Source organism: Schistocerca americana, chromosome 2 (genome assembly GCF_021461395.2).
Source record: "Schistocerca americana isolate TAMUIC-IGC-003095 chromosome 2, iqSchAmer2.1, whole genome shotgun sequence".
In the NCBI taxonomy this organism is placed as follows: Eukaryota; Metazoa; Arthropoda; class Insecta; order Orthoptera; family Acrididae; genus Schistocerca; species Schistocerca americana.
Window position 1 is genome coordinate 532,412,723 of NC_060120.1, and position 20,635 is coordinate 532,433,357.

At 37.1% G+C, this 20,635-nt stretch overlaps 1 protein-coding gene across 1 annotated transcript; it reads left to right on the top strand.

The window, feature by feature from the left end:
* Window positions 1–112: 112 nt before the first annotated feature.
* On the top strand, window positions 113–18,911 carry LOC124595982 (lethal(2)neighbour of tid protein). Its single transcript, XM_047134926.1, has 2 exons — window positions 113–1,573; window positions 17,836–18,911. Exon 1 carries the CDS (start codon window positions 233–235, stop codon window positions 1,553–1,555), a length of 1,323 nt encoding a protein of 440 aa, XP_046990882.1. The 5' UTR covers window positions 113–232; the 3' UTR covers window positions 1,556–1,573; window positions 17,836–18,911.
* Window positions 18,912–20,635: the final 1,724 nt, after the last annotated feature.

The following is a 20,635-nucleotide window of genomic DNA, read 5'->3' on the forward strand; positions in this document are numbered from 1 at the left end:
ATTGTGAGCATATTAACGTTATTAGATTCGGAATACAAGCTGTGGTTGAATGAATATGATTTACTGCAGCGCAAAATTATATTTAAATTTTAAGTGTTACCTGCGCCGTCAACGCTTTAAACAAATGAATGACTACGAAAATTTACAGCGTGCAACTTGGTGTTCTGTGGCGTGCAACGTGAACGTGGTATTGTTGTTTTGTGTAGCATTGGTGCGAAAGTGATTCACAATTATGCCAAGCAAAGGGATGGGACAAAGTCAGAAGCATCGTAACCAAGCCATCAAATTATTTCACGCTGTTAAAAATAAATACTGCACCAAAGATTTTGTGTTGTCTCTACTATTTGATCCGAAGAGATTGCCGGTTGTGGGTTTATTGCTAATTGTCGCTGAAATTTTTGTGAATATTGTGGTTATACACACAGTTAGATATACAGAAATAGATTGGGTAGCGTACATGCAGGAAGTTGAGGGAGTCGCAAATGGTACACTGGATTATACGTACCTGAAGGGAGATACAGGACCTCTTGTTTACCCAGCTGGATTTGTCTACATATTTATGTTACTCTATTATATTACAGAGCACGGTCAAAACATTAGGCTAGCTCAGTATATATTCGCGTTATTCTACATTATACTGTTGTGTTTAGTGTTTAGAATTTATTACAAGAGTCAAAAAGTGCCACCATATGTGCTAATTTTAGTATGCTGTACATCTTACAGAATCCACTCAATTTTTGTCCTTCGTTTATTTAATGACCCAGTTGCTATGATATTATTGTATGGTTCGCTGAACTACTTCTTGGACAACAGATGGACTGTAGGTAGTATTTTTTATAGCCTGGCAGTGTCTGTCAAGATGAATATTCTACTCTTTGCACCAGCATTACTTGTAGGATATTTGACATCTCTTGGTGTCCGAGGCACAATAGTTCAGCTTTTTATATGTGCTTCTGTACAAATAATTCTTGGTCTTCCATTTATATTGACTAATCCATTTGCTTACATAAAGGGTGCTTTCAATCTTGGCCGTGTATTTCTTTTTGAGTGGACAGTTAACTGGAGATTTTTGCCAGAAAATATTTTCATTAGTCCATACTTTCATATATCACTCTTGATGTTGCATATTGCAATTCTAGCATATTTTTATGATATATCACTAGTGTACCTTCGTAGCTATGCTAGCCTGAAAGCACTTGAAAATGACATCCAACCACAGCTGAAGAAACATAAAGAAAAGATAGATATGAAGACTGTTTCTCAGTTGTTTCTGCTTCCAATGTTCACTTCAAATTTTATTGGTGTAATGTGTAGTCGTTCATTGCACTATCAGTTTTATGTGTGGTATTTCCACTCATTGCCTTACCTGTTGTGGTCTACACCTTTTTCTGATGTTTGGAGATTATGCATTTTAGGTGTTATTGAATTATGTTGGAACACTTTCCCATCAACAGCTGTAAGTAGTGTGCTGCTGCATTTGTGTCATATATGCATTTTATATGGACTTCAAAGAAACAAAGTGCTGAGGAACCAGGCAACAGCAAAAACAAAATAATCATCTCAGATTTTAATGGTACTTAAAATTTTGAAACATTTTATTATGTATGGTATTGTGTGTCTGACTACATGCTGTTTATAAATTTTATTAATGAAGGGTGACAAGTAATTCAGTGTTAACTGTTGTAACACTCTTTTTCCCAGTAACTCTGGTTTGTTGAGAACTATTATGAAAGACCTGGTAACAGTGACTGAGAATTATTGAGTAGTGGGCCTAAACCAAGAATCATTAAATAATTGGATATAATGGTTTTATGAGATCTTTTGTATACCATGCACATTAGCTTACCTTATTTTTTCTTATTACATTCAAAACCACACTTGCTTAAACTTTTCTTTGTCTGTTAAGTTGCAGTGCAATATAATATCATGTCACAGGCAAGGAAGATACAGGGATTATTTTTCTCTATGTGCCCAACTCTCAGCTCGCACGTTCGAGTCTTAAACGGTCAGTGACATTTAGAAAGTAACTCCAGATGTTCCATAAAGTGAGAGGGTTTTTGAAATTTGTAGCCGTGATTGACTGTCATGCATTTCACAAGTAAAGTTGTGATGGATCTGCAGAGAACATATAAACAATTGGAAAATAAAAATATAGTACACACTTCCTTAAAACAAAATTGTTACATCAGGTTTATGCTGTTGGGAAGAGGAAATGCATAAACACCAGAGCAGATAGTCATAAAAGAAGTCAGGTGCTGTTAGAGCCATAGTAAAGGTGGAACCATAAAACAGAACCAAGTGACAAATCATTAATATTACCACTGTCTAAGATCATTGTTTTTAAGTGTCATATGATTACTGAAAGTGACGAGAGATGGAACGTAATTTAGAATCTTGAAATGGGAAAAGCATGTGGCAAACTACTACACTTATTGGAGGAATTCTGGGTAACTAGAGCTTCTTTATGTGCAAAATAAGTTAAAAGACAGTTTTATTACCCATCGTTGAATACTGTCTGTCAGTGTGGGAGGCTGAACAATGTAGAATGGTTTGTGAAACAAACAAAAAGTTTGAAGAGGATCTATGTTATCTTTCAATGAGAGTGTTTTACGTTCATAAAGTCTGGTAGCAAGATCTATACTAAAGACAAGTTATCTTAATAACAAGAAAGATTAAAGCATCCACAGGCGCATACATACAGTCATTTAGTGTACCCGTCTCTGAAAGGTGAAGGAAAGGAATTAAACAAATCTTGTTCCAGGTATCATCTACCAAACAATCTAATGGCTTCAATGCTATAATGTCAGTAGTCTGATAAATACGATCTGTGATCCAGTGGCAGCACAAAAATAACATTAAGCCGAGATCCCCATAATCTGAATTTCAGTAAAGTAATTTTCTTTTTGTATATTGAGTTCTGTTAAGAGCTTTGTGCAACCATATCTGTGTACAAAAATTTAAAAAGATATGATGAACCTTCCTGAAAGATAACAGTTGTAATTAGGATGTGACCAGGACCTTCACTTTTTTGTTGTCAGTGTTCCACCAACTGAGTGAAATGAGCACACCTTGTTCCTAGTTTGACCATAGACCCTACACGTCTCTAAAGTTCTAGAATGGTAATGTTTAAGAGGGTTCTGCTATTGTTGCTATAGTCTGCGAGGTAAAAATGTAATAGGTGACTACTACACTACCATATTTTACCACTAGATGTATTTACTGTATTAGCATGTTAAACCTTCAGGGCATAGAAACACATTTCATTTTCTTTGTGAGTGTTAATTTTGGTATAAATCTTTGGTTTTTGTTCACAAACGAATCACCGTATTTTGTAGTTGTTTCCTTACCAGTTAGGGGAATAGTACTAATACATAGAACGTTCTTTTCTGAATGTGCTTACATGAGTACTTAGCTTCATCAACCTGAGAGTCTCCATTTTTAAAAACTTGTTAGCTATGTAGTCTTCTCTGATTTGAGCACTCCTGGTGCATGTGATGCCATACATTTAGTGCCTTTCATTGGCAAGGCCTTTCATTTTTAATATGTAACCTCTCTGTTTTCATATTAGAAAGCAGTGGGGAAAAAACCTATACGTGATTTTAATGTCATGACACATTAGCCCTTCTCTGTTTCTGAAGGTGCACTGTCACAGACTGTTTTTCAACATAGTTAAATTATTTTTACTGGAATATAGTGTTGTGAATCAGCAGCCCCATCTTGTGTGAGAAATTGACTCATGAGTGAAAAGTGAATTAACTTATGGCTTTGGCAGTGAAAGACTGTGTTCTGATAAAGAAAATCACTTTCTCTTTTAAATCAGTGCCATTTCTTGAACATCTTTTTAGTGGGTGTGTCCCATTTCTGAATTACTGAATTATGAAGTTCAGCAAGACACCTATTTATGGATGCTACAACCTCTTCATTTGAATAAAAATGTCCCAACCATACTAAGAAATCTTAACCAGTTGTGGTCTTCATAACAAAAATTGGTATTTGCATATGTGACATATTTAGCATGTTGTAGTTGTTACGGTGGTCTTCAGTTCAGAGACTGGTTTGATGCAGCTCTCCAAGCTACTCTATCCTGTGCAACCTTCTTCATCTCCCAGTACCTACTACAACCTACATCCTTCTGAATCTGCTTAGTGCATTCATCTGTTGGTCTCCCTCTACGATTTTTACCCTCCACGCTGCCCTCCAATACTAAATTGGTGATCCCTTGATGCCTCAGAACATGTCCTACCTACTGATCCCTTCTTCTAGTCAAGTTGTGCCACAAATTTCTCTTTTCCCAATTCTATTCAATACCTCCTCATTAGTTATGTGATCTACCCATCCGATCTTCAGCATTCTCCTGTAGCATTTCGAAAGCTTGTATTCTCGTCTTCTCTAAACTATTTATCATCCATGTTTCACTTCCATACATGGCTACATTCCATACAAATACTTTCAGAAACGACTCCCTTACACTTACGTGCATACTCGATGTTAACTAATTTCTCTTCTTCAGAAACGATTTCTTTTGCCATTGCCAGTCTACATTTTATATCCTCTCTGCTTTGACCATCATCAGTTATTTTGCTCCCCAAATAGCAAAACTCCTTTACTACTCTAAGTGTGTCATTTCCTAATCTAATTCCCTCAGTATCACCCGACTTAATTCAACTACATTCCATTATCCTCGATTTGCTTTTGTTGATGTTCATCTTATATCCTCCTTTCAGGACACTGTCCATTCCATTCAACTGCTCTTCCGAGTCCTTTGCTGTCTCTGACAGAATTACAATGTCATCGGCGAACCTCAAAGTTTTTATTTCTTCTCCATGGATTTTAATACCTACTCCGAATTTTTCTTTTGTTTCCTTTACTGCTTGCTCAGTATACAGATTGAATAACATCGGGGATAGGCTACAACCCTGTCTCACTTCCTTCCCAACCACTCTTTCCCTTTCATGTCCCTCGACTCTAATAATTGCCTTCTGGTTTCTGTACAAATTGTAAATAGCCTTTCGCTCCCTGTATTTTACACCTGCCACCTTCCATAAAGTTTAATAATAGTAAATTCTCCTTACAACATGTGCCACCACTCTCTTTGTCAACTGTATCATTTATCTTTGATCATTGCACTTAACTGTTGAAAATAAAGGAGCAAATTCCTTATAACCCTTTTTCAACTTTGAATGAATTTCCATTTGCAGTAAATCATGCAGAGCAAAAGAATATTTGTTGGGTTACTGAAGATTGTGATATCACCTGTTGACTTTGACACATGACGCCATCAAGGTGTCGGACATTTCAAACTTATACATTATGGCGATCATGACATCACACATGATGCACACAAACATGCACAAATAATACAAAATGTTTTTAATGGCAGAAGTAACATGAAACTAACAAGACGACACAGGAGTTAGGGATTTTTGGGTAGGGCCAGATTAAGTATACAACAATCCCAATAGAGAAGAAAAGTCTGCAATACCACAAATCCAAAAAAAAGATACTGGAAATTCCACTTGACCATATACCTCAAATGAAGTCACAATACTGTGAACCCACATATAGTTTCAGAAACCAGTATCATGAATGATACCATAACATCACGCACAGTTTGACTAATTCGGTACTGAATGCTTCATATTAAGTATATCACTAAACTAAGTGTACAGTACCATAACACAAAACTTACTCAACTACAAAATATCAAAGACATATCCTCACCAGTGTATGTAAAGCAAACACATGATACTTAACAATCACAATCCAACTTAATTGTCTACAACTAACAACACAACCCACAAAATCATTAAAAAAAAAAAAATAATTGCTTTAACACCAATTTCGAAATAGAGGAAACATGCTATTAATATTGGTCCATTGTCAGAGATAGAGCTGCATGTTCAAACTTGTACCCTCTCCACAAATGTGACACTTCACATACTTGACAATTAAACCGACCAACTGTAGGAATTTAATCATGGTCAACATGTCATCCCCCATTGCGGCATCAGTGACCTACTAACATACTCCTTTGTCATATGCACAACATTCAAAAAATGAAACTTAAATTTTCAGCTGTAAACAAGACACTGCACTAATGATTACAAACTGAAAATGAATCGACTTCCAATAACTGCCAATGTCACACTAACTCGTTAACAACCTGCCACAAACACTTCAAATATTATTCTTACAAACAGCATTATAGCAATGCGATTAATCAGTAACAACACTCCCAAACAATTTATAATCATAAACATCTCACACTAAAGAGTGCCACCACAGACTCCAACACACCCTCAGCAAACACAATCCATTTGAAATACACTGCTTCTCCACGACGACACACAATACAATGTAGTTACGCTGCATTTATAATTGTCATGAAGTCCATGTTGTCGTCGTCATGGTCTTCAGTCCTGAGACTGGTTTGATGCAGCTCTCCATGCTACTCTATCCTGTGCAAGCTTTTTCATCTCCCAGTACCTACTGCAACCTACATTCTTCTGAATCTGCTTAGTGTGTTCATCTCTTGGTCTCCCTCTACGATTTTTACCCTCCACGCTGCCCTCCAATACTAAATTGGTGATCCCTTGATGCCTCAGAACATGTCCTACCAACCGATCCCTTCTTCTGGTCAAGTTGTGCCACAAACTTCTCTTCTCCCCAATCCTATTCAATACTTCCTCATTAGTTATGTGATCTACCCATCTAATCTTCAGCGTTCTTCTGTAGCACCACATTTCGAAAGCTTCTATTCTCTTCTTGTCCAAACTATTTATCGTCCATGTTTCACTTCCATACATGGTTACACTCCATACGAATACTTTCAGAAATGACTTCCTGACACTTAAATCAATACTGGTATTGATTTACAATACAAGTCCATGTATGTGAGTGGAATATGAGTAATTTTACCATTGATGACAGCTTGTTTGGCATGTTAAATATGTTTCTCATTAAATTCAGTATTGTAGTATGCTTTCATTCACAGAATATTTACTGTTTTACATCTCGTATAACATTCTTCTACCTCTTGAGCAATAGTTGTTGTGTGTTGGTTTCTGGTGGTATTCCAGTTATGGTTGTGAGACATTCAAAATACGCTTTGAGTCAGATGCAATAAGAATCTCTGATACACAGATATTTTTTCTTTGCTGCTATGCTTTCACTGTGTGTGGAAATACTTTGTGGAAGTTTTTGTTGTTCTTTATGATGAGTTTTAAAGTGGAATACCACACTTTATTAAGTTTTCTCACATAATTTTAGAAGCTTGGTCTAGATATCCAAGGAGCTGTGCTAGTTTTCTTCTTTAATGCTCGGAGATGAACTACGAGGTGTGGCTAGAAAAAAACCGGACTAGTACTGGTGAAACAATAAAACGAATGCAAGATCGCCGTTTAACAATCAGAGCAGTGTCTGAGTTAACAGGAGTTGACAAGGAACAAGTTTACCGATTTTTTCAATGTTTGCATCAGTTTTTGCTGACAACGGTCTGCCAGTGCGAGTGTCATCACTGGTGTCTTCGCGGCCATCTTTAAATCGTTTAAACCACTCAAACACTTGTGTTCGCAATAAACAATCATCGCCGTACACTTGTTGTAACATTACAAACGTTTCACTTGCAGATTTTCCTAGTTTGAAACAAAATTTGATGTTAACACGCTGTTCTTTCTGTACACTCAACATTTTCCGACGCACAGACAAAACGTCAACTACTTAAAACAGACGCCACGGGCAGACTGAGTGCAGGAGGCAGATGAAACTCGAGCAGTAGGCGGAGCGAGAGTCACGTGACAGGCCACGCGACTTTCAGCCTTATTGCATTCGTTTTATTGTTTCACCAGTACTAGTCCGGTTTTTTTCTAGCCACACCTCGTATAAGCTTGTTTTAGCTGGGTATCATATTTATTCGTCTGACAAACAGTGATAGTTTTTTCAAGGAGAAAATATTGCTAGATAAATGTTTTGGTACCATGCGACTGCTGATGATTGGATATTTAAGTTTGTGATGAATTCTGCTCTGACTATAATTGAGTTTAATACATTGCACTGATTGGAAAATTATGTCAGTAAATTTCAGTTAACATTTGTCTACTTACATGCATTGAACCTCTAGAATATTCCATGTCTTCAGTCTGTGACTAGTATTTTTTGACTTGGTGTAGAGCTGAATGCAGTGTTGGTAATTGTAATGCGTAGCTCGTTATATTGTTCTTGACCAGAAAGTTTTGGATATGCAGCTTTTAGTCTTTTCTATTTAATATCATTGCATTTCTCTCGGTTGGTTCTTGTATGTTCCAGCCACTGTTACTATAATATTTACAGAAAAACTTTCACCTCATTTCTAACTTCCATGATTACATTGTAGTGATCTGTCCCTAAGGAATAGAGATTTATTGCCCACTTAAATTCTGCTGAAATGAGTGTGAGATTGAGTGCATTTGGTGTTCTGCATACGGCTGGGATCACAACTGATCTCTCAATGATCATAACCACATTGTAATCTTTTAAAACAATATGAATTACATTAGAGTGCTCGCGACCACTACTGCGGCTCTCCGCGTGTCTGCATGGGCCGCCACGGCTCTGCCGCCGCTCCGTAACCCTGCTATTGCAGGCAGCCAAGACCTCGGAAGCTTGTACACGTCCTCTCTATTCATGTTGGCGGGTCTTTTGGCTATTTCTATCGCCTCTTTAACCTTTCTTTTGAAAGTGAGTGGCTGTTTCGCCAGGACGCGGGCTTGTTGAAAAAATATTGGTTTCCTGCACTCGTCTCGGTGTTCCGCCACTGCTGACTTAGTGTGTTGTTTCAGGCGGATATATCTTTCATGTTCCGAGAGCCTTGTGCTAATCGGACGTCCCGTCTCACCTATGTAGACTAATCCACACGCACAACCAATTTCATACACGCCAGCTGTGTGTAGTTTGTCAGCTGCATCCTTGGTAGAACCGAGCATGTCTGATATTTTGTTTCTGCTTCGGAAAATTGGTTTGATGTTGGCTTTTCGTAGAATTTTGCCAATACGTTCGGTGACCCCTTGTACATATGGTAACACAGCAATGCTCTGTGCCTCCTTTTCCTCTTCCCTATTAGTCTTCTCCCTTGTCGACATGGTGCTGTCTATCATCTGCTTCCCATAGCCATTAGTTCCGAAGATGGACCTGAGGCGTTCAAGTTCTGTCTTCAGATGTTCTTCGTCGCTTATCCTGTACGCTCTCTTCGTTAGCGTGTGCAGGGCGGACTTCTTCTGCGTGGGGTGATGGTGGGAGGAGGCGTGAAGGTACCTGTCCGTATTGGTTGGTTTCCTGTACACTTTGTGGCCAAGTTTACTATCAGGTTTTCGATAAACTTCCACGTCGAGAAAAGGCAGCACCTCATTCTTCTCTGTTTCCATTGTAAACTGAATTTTCCTATGCTGTTGGTTAAGGTGCTTGTGGAAGTTCTGTAACTCCTCTTCTCCGTGGGGCCAGATGACGAAAGTATCATCGACATAGCGAAGCCAACAATTTGGGCGTAATGGTGAGGACTGGAGGGCTGTTTCCTCAAATGGCTCCATGAAAATTTCTGCTGCGCTAGGCGATAGGGGTGAGCCCATAGCTACACCGTCAGTTTGTTCATAAAATTGACCTCTCCACTTGAAATAGGTTGTCGTCAGACAGTGGCGCACAAGCTCACATATATCAGGTGCCACGCGTTCTTCTAAGATGTTCACAGTATCTGACACTGGGACATTCGTGAATAGGGATTTGACGTCGAAACTAACCATCAGATCTTGGTCCGTAACACGCATTTCCTTTAGGAGAGGCACGAAGTGGGTGGAATCCTTAACGTAGGACTCGGTTTGGTGCACTAGGTGTTGAAGCCTAGGTGCCAGTTCTTTCGCTAGGTAGTAGGTCGGCGAATTTATACTGTTTATTATGGGCCTTAAGGGGAAGTCGGTTTTGTGTACCTTCGGTACACCATATATCCTTGGTGCCTGTGTCACTTGCGGGATGAATCTTCTGGCCTTGTCGAAGTTGATTCTAGAGTGCTTAAGCAGTGCCTGCGTCGTTTTGATTACCTTGGCCGTCGGATCTCCCTGAAGTTTCTTGTAGATAGGTTCTGCGAGAATATCTTCCATTCGTTTGTTGTAATCTGTTGTGTCCAAGACTACAGTGGCGTTGCCCTTATCTGCCTGTACCACTACTAAGTGGGGGTTGTCCCTGAGTTCCTTGATGGCATGGTATTCCTCAGCATTGATGTTTTGCTTTGGTGGCTTTGCTTTATTCAGAACTCTGACCGTTTCCTGCCGGATCTTCTCCGCCTCGGCCTGTGGCAGATGACGTACCGAAGCCTCTACGGATTCTATGATATCTTCTTTTGGAACTCGCTTAGGTGCAACTGCGAAATTCATCCCCTTGGCCAGAATTGCTGTGGTTGCTTCGCTCCAGGTGTGGCTGGAGAGGTTGACCACTGTCCGTCGCCTGTCCAGCGTCAATGTTTCGTCCGTGGCTTTCAGCCAATGACAGATAATAAAGGAAACACCAATAAAGCATACCTTTCACCCCTCCTCCTCCTCCTTTTACAGCCAATCAAGTAACGACACGGTTTTCTCGTGCAGCTATTTAAGGAATCAAGTGTGTTCATTTAGCAGTTAACGTAAGGCCCTGATGAAGGCTAGCTGCAACGCTGGCTGAAACGTTAGCGCATTTTAAATTATGACGATGCGGTCTGATACCCTGAAGAATTTTATTGAAGAAGAAAAATTTTAGTTAATGCATATGAATAGGAAAAACAATCCTGCAATTTTCAGATATAGTATTGGTGCTGTGCTACTTGATAGTCACGACAAATGTCTAAACACTACATTGCAAAGTGATATGCAATGGAATGAGCACTTAAGCTCAGTTGCGGGGCAGCAGGTGGATCCCTACCAAGTCGGATTAAAGGAAGGTATTGAAACAGTTCAGAGGCATAGTACTAGAATTGTTACCAGTTCGATCGCCATGTGAGTGTTACGGACTTGCTCTATGAACTTAATTGAATCTTAGACTGCAGAAGAATCGTACTGCCACTGACATACTTCTTGTGTAATGACTGTGAAGACAAAATGAGAGTAATCGGGACTCGTACAGAAGCATATAGACAGTCATTTTTTCCTCGCTCCATTTATGAGTGGATCAGGAAAGAGAATGACTAGTTGTGGTACAAGGTACCCTCCGCCACACAGCATGCAACGGCTTTTGGAGTATCTATATAGACTGACATAGATTATCATTACTGGTGACATTCTTTCAGGTAGCAAATAATCTTCAGAAAACACTACCTGCACACCTTGAATTACATCTTTGTTTATACACTGAAGTAAATGAGATGTGCTAAACTGTGAAACCCCAGTCTGATATTTTTCCAACTTTGTGGAAGTGTTCGTCCATAAAGTGGGAATTAACTGATTGAACTTTCATCCCATTCAGAACTGATGTCCAGTCATCAAAATCAGTATGAAGTGTGTTCCTCTCAAACATAAGTACGCTCTTATATTCAAGATTTTGTAAGTGCCACAACAGTCTTGTATTCATTGTGATGTGGAAGCACACAGCCTCTGAATTTCATCTTGAGGAATTTCGTGCCATGACTGAAACATATGCAATGCCGATTCATGAAGTTACTGGTTGGAGACTGGTGTGAAAGTATATATCTTCCTGCCACATCCCACAGGTGCTCTATGGATGGCAAATCAGGGATTGGGCTAACAAGTCAGGGATTTGTACATTCCTCAAGAAGTTTGATAACGGTGCTTATATATTACTAAGGAAAATGGAAGAGTTGCAACGTATGTAAAAGTTGAACACCAAGACAAAAATATTGAAACAGGCAGTTTTTGTGTAGATAAGAACAGAAGCATGTGCTTGTGAGTAGTTACTGCAGAATATCTGTCTTGTAATTGTAATAGCGTACAGGTCCCCTCTAGGGAACATTTAGCAATTTATGAGAAATCTAGATACCTTATTGAGCTACCTGTCAGTCAAAAGAACCAGCAGTTTCTGGATATTTCAGTGTAGATATCTTAAAAGATTCTGACAGGATAAATGAAGTGGAATCATTATTTGGCTGTTTCAATCAAATTTAAATAGTGAATTTTCCAACACGTGCAGGCTCATACTGAAACAATTAATGTACAGAAAATTGTTGATAGCCAATCTGCTCATGATAAACAATTAATGAAAAACAATGTAGTTCCTTAGAGCTCGAAAGCATGTTGATTGGAAGCAGTGTGAATTGTTAATGAGAACAGGGTTCAGTGTTTTAAAAATAAGAGAAAAGAAGTGATGTGGGATGAGTTATACACAGAAAGATATGCTAATGTGAAAATCAATATATTCTATAGCAAATTTGTGCCAGTATTTGAAAATATCTTTCATAAAAAGTTATCCACAAAGTCCACTGAAAGAAACAAGTCAGTCATGGATAACTAATGGGATTAAAATGTGATTTAAGAGGAAGAGGGTGATTTATACAAAGCTCAGAAGTAGCCAGGATCTGACGTTATTTGCATTCTACAAAAAATACTGTAATATTTTAAGAAAATTCATAAAATGTTCAGAAATATGCACATCCTGACAGAAATTACTAATGATGATACAAGATAAAAGTGTATGAGATATTGTGAAGCAATAGACAGGACAACCACTCTGTGTACAAGATACCATAATGTTTAACTTAAAAGACTATGCTTCAACTAGCAACTGATAATTCACAAGTTACAAGTATTTTTAATAATCACTTTTAAATGTAGCAGCAAAAATAGGACTCAATAGTTCAGTTAAAGAAGCAAGAGAATATTTCAAAAATGGCATTACATGAAACTTTAAGCAACTAGAAGTAGCACCAACATCCTTGACTGAAATTGCTAGACTTATAAAAGTTATAATAAACAAAAACTATATGGTGTTGAAGGAATTTCAAACAGAATTCTGAAGAGTTGTTCGAGCTTAATAAGTAGGCTAATGTCCTTAATGATGTATGTAATACATTGCTGGGACAGAGAATTTTTCCAGACAGATTAAAATATGCCATTGTTAGCCTTTTTATAAGAAAGGCTGACAGGAAAGACTGTGCTTTAGTTCACTTTCCTCATTGATGTCGTCTTCCAAAATATTCAAAAAAGTCGTCTTCCAAAATATTCAAAAATTATATAAGATGTTACAGTATGGTTTCCAGAAGGATTGCTTGAGTGAGAATGCTATTTATGCATTCATTTATAACAGCATAAGTCAATAATAAAATAGTGTCAGCTGGCATTGCAAACAAATGGTTTGAATTTGTTCTGAGTAATTCAAACAGTGTTGAATGAACAGAAAATTTAAGTTGCAGAGGAGAAATCATGAAGGGAGTACCACAGTGTCCAGTTCCTGTTTAATGAGAATTAATTTCATTTAACATTCATCAAGCAGAATACATACTTTTAGCATCCATACTAGTGTTATAAGTCCTGTTGGAGAGCAAGAAACAGAAGATATTCTTAATTATGTTTTTAAAAGAATTATGAAGTGGGTCTTAGAAAATGGACTCTTCCCAACTTTTGAGGAAACATAGTCTACTCAGTCCTGTACAAAAAATAGAATCATACTAAGAATTGATGTAGCTAATTTTGCTCTTCGTATAATTACTAGTTCTGGAGAGAACCGAATCAACTGTGTAACATACTTTGCAGATTTCTTGTCGATAATGTCATGTGGAATAACTTCCTGGTATAACTCATCACTTTGAAAGAAAATATTGACTTCACAAAAGCAAGCAGTAAGAGTAATATATGGTGTTCGCCTGCAGTCCTATTGTAGGCGCCTCTTGAAGGAGCTGGGCACTTTACCTGCATGATCACAATTTATATTTGCTACAGAAATTTTACATAAATAATGTACCATAATTTGAGAGGAATAGTGATGTCCACAACACTAGAGGAAAATGTGAGCTTTATTACCCATTATTAAAGCTGTCAGTTCATCAGAAAGGGATTCAATATGCAGCAACAAAAATGTTTGCTGATTTGCATAACAACACAAAATGTCTGACAGATAGCAAAGCATTTTTTAAATGTAACCAAGAAGCTTTTCTTTTGGACAACTCCTATTCCATGAATATATATATTTTTATATATATATTTTTAAAGATAGGTACCTTAAAAAATAGCTTTTAATTACATTGTTGTTGCATGAGTAGCACAAAAAATAAAAATGTTAATTTATGTTAAAACTAATTATGTACACAGATCCTATAAACTGACTTGTTTCCCATCATACTAGTAAAAGTATCACTCAAATGAGCCATTGAACATGTAACTAACTAACTAAACTGCAGGAATGTGACATCCTGCTTGTATGTGACATTTGGTACCCTGATCATGAAAAGTGTTTACCACCCTTACCACATGGTGGTGCGTATTCAGCTTCCCTTCAACATTTACCAAATCAGTAGGTGCAAGAGGTATGTGCCTCGAGAATCGCTGCTTCCTATGACCTTTCACTGGCGCATCTACAGACACATTGGTTTAATTATATTCTCCATAAACTGAAGTGAAACTCTTCGCTGAACACCACGAAATGCACTCAATGTCTTAATTGACTCTGGCTTTATGTCTTGTGAGTCTTTATTGTCTGTGGTGTGGTGTCAGAGCATTGCAGTGTGAGATCTCAGCTCCAGTGACCTGTGACTAACAGTTTGTGATTACACTGTGCCTGTAACTCCCCCTCAGGCTTCAGTTGTTGGCATCCATCTATTCATCTGAGCCAGTTGAACAATCCTGCAATCTTCTCGTGGTGTACTCCTTCTGGAAGGACTCTTCTTTCCACACACTTATCCTGAGCCCACCTTGTCATCAGTCATTCTGTTATCATTCTGCTATAGCCAATTGCCTGTGCGATTTATTGATATGATGCTGTTGTTGTTAATGCGTTTTATGACTCAAAGCCTGGAATATGATGATAAGCTGTAAGTGTACCGTCTCTGGCCAAGCTCTGTGAGATCTCTGTCTTAAAATTTCCAGTAACATTAGACGCACTCAGTAGCCATCATTTTCTCATACTATTTATGATCTGTAGAACTGACTTTTTTTGTTCAGAAAATAAGCCCACATTAAGGGTAAAATTTTAATCAATCAATCTTACAGGCATGCCTTAACAAAGGAAAATCCAGGAGTGTTGTCCCAATTTACTTCTAGTAGCATTGAAAAGATGAATGAAATAGATATTAGTGACAGCGGTGTTGGGAAACGACTGAAATCATTAAAATGGAAATAAAGCTCCAGTGTCCAGTGGGATCCCTGTCAGATTCTATACTGTATTTTTGTCTTAGTTAGCCCCTCTGTTAACCATAATGTACTGTAGATCCCCCGAAAAAAAAAAAAAAGAAGAAAAGAAAAGATACTGTGCCCAGTTTTTGGAAGAAAGCACAGCTCACCCATGCAAAGCAGAAATAATTCACAAAACTACCACCCAGTATCCTTGACATCCATGCGTCTCAGAATCTTAGAACATGTTCTGAGCTCAAACATAATAAGCTATCTCAAATAGAACAGCCTCCTGCATGCCAGCAAGCGTGGATTTGGAAAAGATAGTTCATGTGAAAGCCTATTTGCATGTTCCTCATTTGACAGCCTGAAAGGATGAGGTTGCTGCAGTATTTCTTGACACGTGAAAAGCATTTGACTTGGTACCACACCAATGGTTATTAACCAAAGTACAATTATTTACAGTATCAAACAAAATTTGTAACTGGATTGGGGATTTCATGGCAGGGAGGACACTAGGTAATCCTGGATGCATACTCACTGGCATAAGTAGAAGTAACTTGAGGTGTGCTCAAAGGAAGTGTGTTGAGACTCTTGTTGCTCCTTTTGTATATTGCTGACCCGTCAGACAATAGTAACCTCAGGCTTTTTGCAGATGAAGTTATTTATAAGTTAAGTACTATCTGAAGAAAGGTGGACAAATATTCACTTACATCTTCATTAGATTTCAAAGTGGTGCATTGACTGTCAGTATGTCTTAAATGTTCGGAAATGTAAGATTGTCCATGTCATTAAATGCAGAAAACTAATATTCTATGACTGCAACATCAGCAAGTCACAGTTGGATTTAGTGAACTTGTATGAATACCAGGGTGTAACAATTTGTAGCGATATGAAATTAAATGGACACATATGCTCATTTGCAGTTAAGGCACTGGTAGATTTTGATTTATTGGCAAAATAATGGGAAAAAGCTCTCAATCTACAAAGAAGACTGCTTGGAAAACCCTTGTGCAGCCCATCTTATAAAATGGCAGAAGTTTATAGGAACCATATCAAATAGGCCTAACAGATGATTCTTAACATGTACAAAAAAGGGCAGTATGAATAGTCACAGGTGTGTTTGACAGGAGATAGTCACAGAACTGCTGATATTTCTGAACTGGCAGATGCTTGAAGAAAGACATTTATCCCATGAATACTCACTTCCTTAGTTTTTAGAGCCAGTATTAAGTGAATCTGGAGATAGTTTTCATCTTCTTGTGTATTGTTACCAGAAAGGACCATGAAGACAAAATGATACTTATTAAAGCATACACAAAGGCATATAAGGGGTCTTTCTTCTTCTTGTGTTCTATACAAAATTGGAACAGGAAGAAACTATAACACGTGGCACTATATTAAGTACCATCTGCAATGCACTTCACAGTGTTATGCTGATTAATTTGGTTCTCGTGACAATATTTTTATTTATGTGTGTCATTGAAAAGGAGGCTTTCATCTTAGTCACACAAAATTAAAGTGTTTTTTCTGGTTTGTAGCTGTAAGCAGAGTATGATCTTTGTCACATATTGGTTGCGAGATACTTCTCTTGCCCACATGGATTTAACAGCTATTCTCTCTTATGACTGTTTGAGCACAGCAGTCTGTAGGATAGTTCCTGGTGTTATGTAAGTCTTTTGTTGGTGGCCTAGGTCTGCTGAGGTTTTCCAGCTGTTAAAATGCCCCCCCCCTCCTCCCCCTTTGACAGATGTATGGTCACTGTACCTAGGAGCATGTTGTGGATGATGTCAGAGGTTTGCTGGGCGTGGCAGCATTTTCATTATATGCAGCAAACAGACTTGCTGTATATTTCAGTGATTCCATTTCAATCTTCATTTTGATCCTAACCATATGTAATTTCTTTCATTAATTATAATATTGACTATACATGTATGTGCTTTGTAAAACTGATACTTATTCAGTGAGCGATGAAAACTCAACATACAGGAAAGAATGTTTGATAGATCCTTGTTATACCCGTTCATTTTTTCATCCAAATCATATAAGCACATAATCAGAAAATTGGGAGTTACTGTCTTATTACTTGGCTTGTGAACTGTTAAGACGATACCAGAAAATTATAATATGAAACAGCTTGCACAATAGTGTGATAAGACTTGCTAGTTGGCTGTTTCTTCTTCTGTTTACTTTTCCAGAAAACTATTGTATGTTGAAAATAAGAAATATTTTGAGGGCAAGAAAAATCTTAACACAGCTTTTCTTAAATTTTGTTATTTCATTATATTTATGTAGTTGATGTTATTAAGTTGTACAATAATTTTTATTAGAAAGAGGAAGTTTCTTACCATTATTTTAAATCTGCAATTGAAACTAATACAATTGTTCTCACACTCTTCATTTCTGACTAATTGTGTCTAAAATAAATAAATAAACAAACAAATTGGAAGTGTGTCCTTGCAGAGGTACTTGCCTCTCAGAGCATTAACATTTTCAATTTTTTACGTAATAATTTTTCTTCAATTATACATATAATTTTATTTATGCTTTGTGTTTTATTCCACAGGCTTTAACCTTGTACTGTGTTACTGAATACCAAAGACTTTAACTACTGAAGAAAATTCTCTACTGAGTTGAATGCTGCTGTCTGTTTTTTCACCTGCTAAAACCAGAAATGATATTTACTTTTCCTCTGTTTTATTGCTTGTATTTAAATTTCTGTGGAAGTTTTAATGTTTTTGTTTTAATTTCTAACTAATTTGATTATTAATGTCTAACAATCAAAATATTTTACCTGCTATTGTGTTCCATGTTCTGTAGATATGAAATTGAACTTAGAATGCTGCTGAATTATGTGAAAAATGAAATTTTCTCAGGTTCTTTTTTAACACGAAATCTTAATTGAACCTAAGCGGGATATCGTTTTCTATAAGTCTTGTTTTGTTCATTGTTTGTGATTTCATTTATCTTTAAAAACAAGGTGTCTATTCCTTTTTTGAAATTTCTGTTTCTGTAATTTATGCATAACCGAAACTACAAGGCACTGCAGTTTCTGATGGGAGAAAGCATATTTTTGTGATATGTGAATATACATGTAAAATAATATTTGAGTCATAATATTTTTGTAGACATTTTTCTGTTTCAAAATGATGATCTATGGACCATTTTTGCTGGTTGACTCAAAAAGGAAATTACTTGAAATTGTCAAGGTTTAGTTGAATTGTGGAGACAGTTAACATATTATGCCACTAGACTGATACATTGGTGGAAAATTTCCTGTGTGTGTACCCAAGAAACATTATCTCAAAATATTTGTTGCATACAGGGGTTACATACAAAATATGTAATAGTTTGTATTCTTATTGCCATTTGGAAGCATATTCATTTTATATTGCATTTTACAAAATGACTGTTTTGTAAGAATACTATTGTGTCTTCAAGAAGTCATAATGTTAAATAATAGCCCTTTGATTAAAATGAGTGATCAACATTTCCATAAATGTGGAGAGTACCTATTTTTATAGTGGTGCTTTGTTTATTAGTTACTGCATCACATTTTGTATCACATGTTGAATTTTGTATTGTATGGAGTGTTTTATCTAGTCTTGAATGATTATATACCAATAAATTTCAAAAATTAAAGAACATGGTTATTAATGAGTATTTGTAGAAGGTAATCAATACCAGTTCTAATCGTCTCTTGAAAATGAGATAAAACAAATAATTGCATACCAGAAATTTTCTTTCCCAAAAATGCACAAACTTGGATGTGCAATCCAAAAACATGCAAATTAAATTCAAGGAAGATTGAAATGTAATATTCCATTGGAAAAAGGGCACTTTCATATTTGAAGAAGGCTGTGGGGAGGAAGAGACTGTGACCTTTCTTAGGAACCATGTTGGCATTTGCCTGTGGTGTTTTAGGAAGACAGGGATATCTTAGCCATTGCTTTATAAGCCAAAGCCAATTTCCATAAAATACAACAACCACCATAGTACTAATGATTTTCGAATTATCAAACATATTGTAGAAAGATAGATAAAAAGCATAGAAAATATAAAGTGTTATATTTTTGTATTTATTTAATGAATGTTTAGAATAAACCTTTTTTGTTTTTGTTTTTAATACAAATGATCAGTACTACCGTTTCCTTGTGAGTCGTATGTCCATTCTGTTCAACTTTATAGATGAATTCTGATTGGTCTGCTTTGACACTGCTTCTTGACTCTCATTTCTTCATATGGAGGTCCTGCCACACACAGAATTTCTTCACACTGGATACAAATGAAAGTCTGTTGAAGTGAGACCTGGATTATGCGTTTGATACACCAAAGACTTCTGTTTGAATGACTGGAACAGTTACCATATGTAGACTGCTAAACCACATAACCATATTCACAATATTCACTGTTTGTTTTGGATAACCCGTCCAGTTTGAGAAAGCTCGATAGAAGACATTAGCAGTTATGTTATGCTCTATGCAATTATATTTTTTGGATAATAGTACTGAACTCACAGAGAAGAGTTACAGTGAAATATGAGCACCATGTGTTCACTTGGACTCCTTACCAGGGCCAGTTTAAGGGCAAAGCGACACAAGCCTCCACTTGGAACACCGAGCTGAGGGGGGGGGGGGGGGGGCAAAGGCGCGACAACTGTAACACTTGCATACAGAACGTACCACAATTAGTAGTGCCCACTTGAGGCGCTAAATTGGGAGGGATGCCAAAGTACAATGTTTGTACACAGTGTGCATCACAATTAGCAACAAAATCTGACATCTGACATAATATTTTTGTAGAGATTGTTCTGTTTCTAAATTGTGATCCATGGACCATTTTTGCTGTACTTATATGAGCAATATGTAGGAGGTTGTAATATATTCCTAAGAGTCATCATTTAGAGATGGCTCATGAAACTTTGTTAGTAGACTTTCTTGGGATAGTTTGTATTTCTCTTTAAGAGTCTGCCAGTTCATTATCTATGTGACACTGTCCCACAGGCCTGTGATGATTCGTTCTGTCCTTCTCTGTATATGTTCAATATCCCCTGTTAGTCCTATTTGGTACAGGTTCCACACACTTGATCAGTATTGTAGAATGGTTCACATGAGTGATCTGCAAGCAATCTCTTTTGTACACTGATTGCAGTTCCCCAGTATTCTACCAACAAACAGAAATCTACCACCTGATTTACTCACGACTTAACCTGTGTGATCATTCCTTTTCACATCCATGCAAAGCGTTACAGGTATTTGTATGAATTGGGCGATTCCATCTATGATTCGTTGATGTCATAGTCATAGAATATTACTTTTTTTTTTTTCATTTTGTGAAGTGCAAAATTTTAAACACCTGAAAATTTA

Excerpts from the sequence above, each read along its gene's own strand:
- LOC124595982 (XM_047134926.1), top strand. The coding sequence starts at position 233 with ATGCCAAGCAAAGGGATGGGACAAAGTCAGAAGCATCGTAACCAAGCC.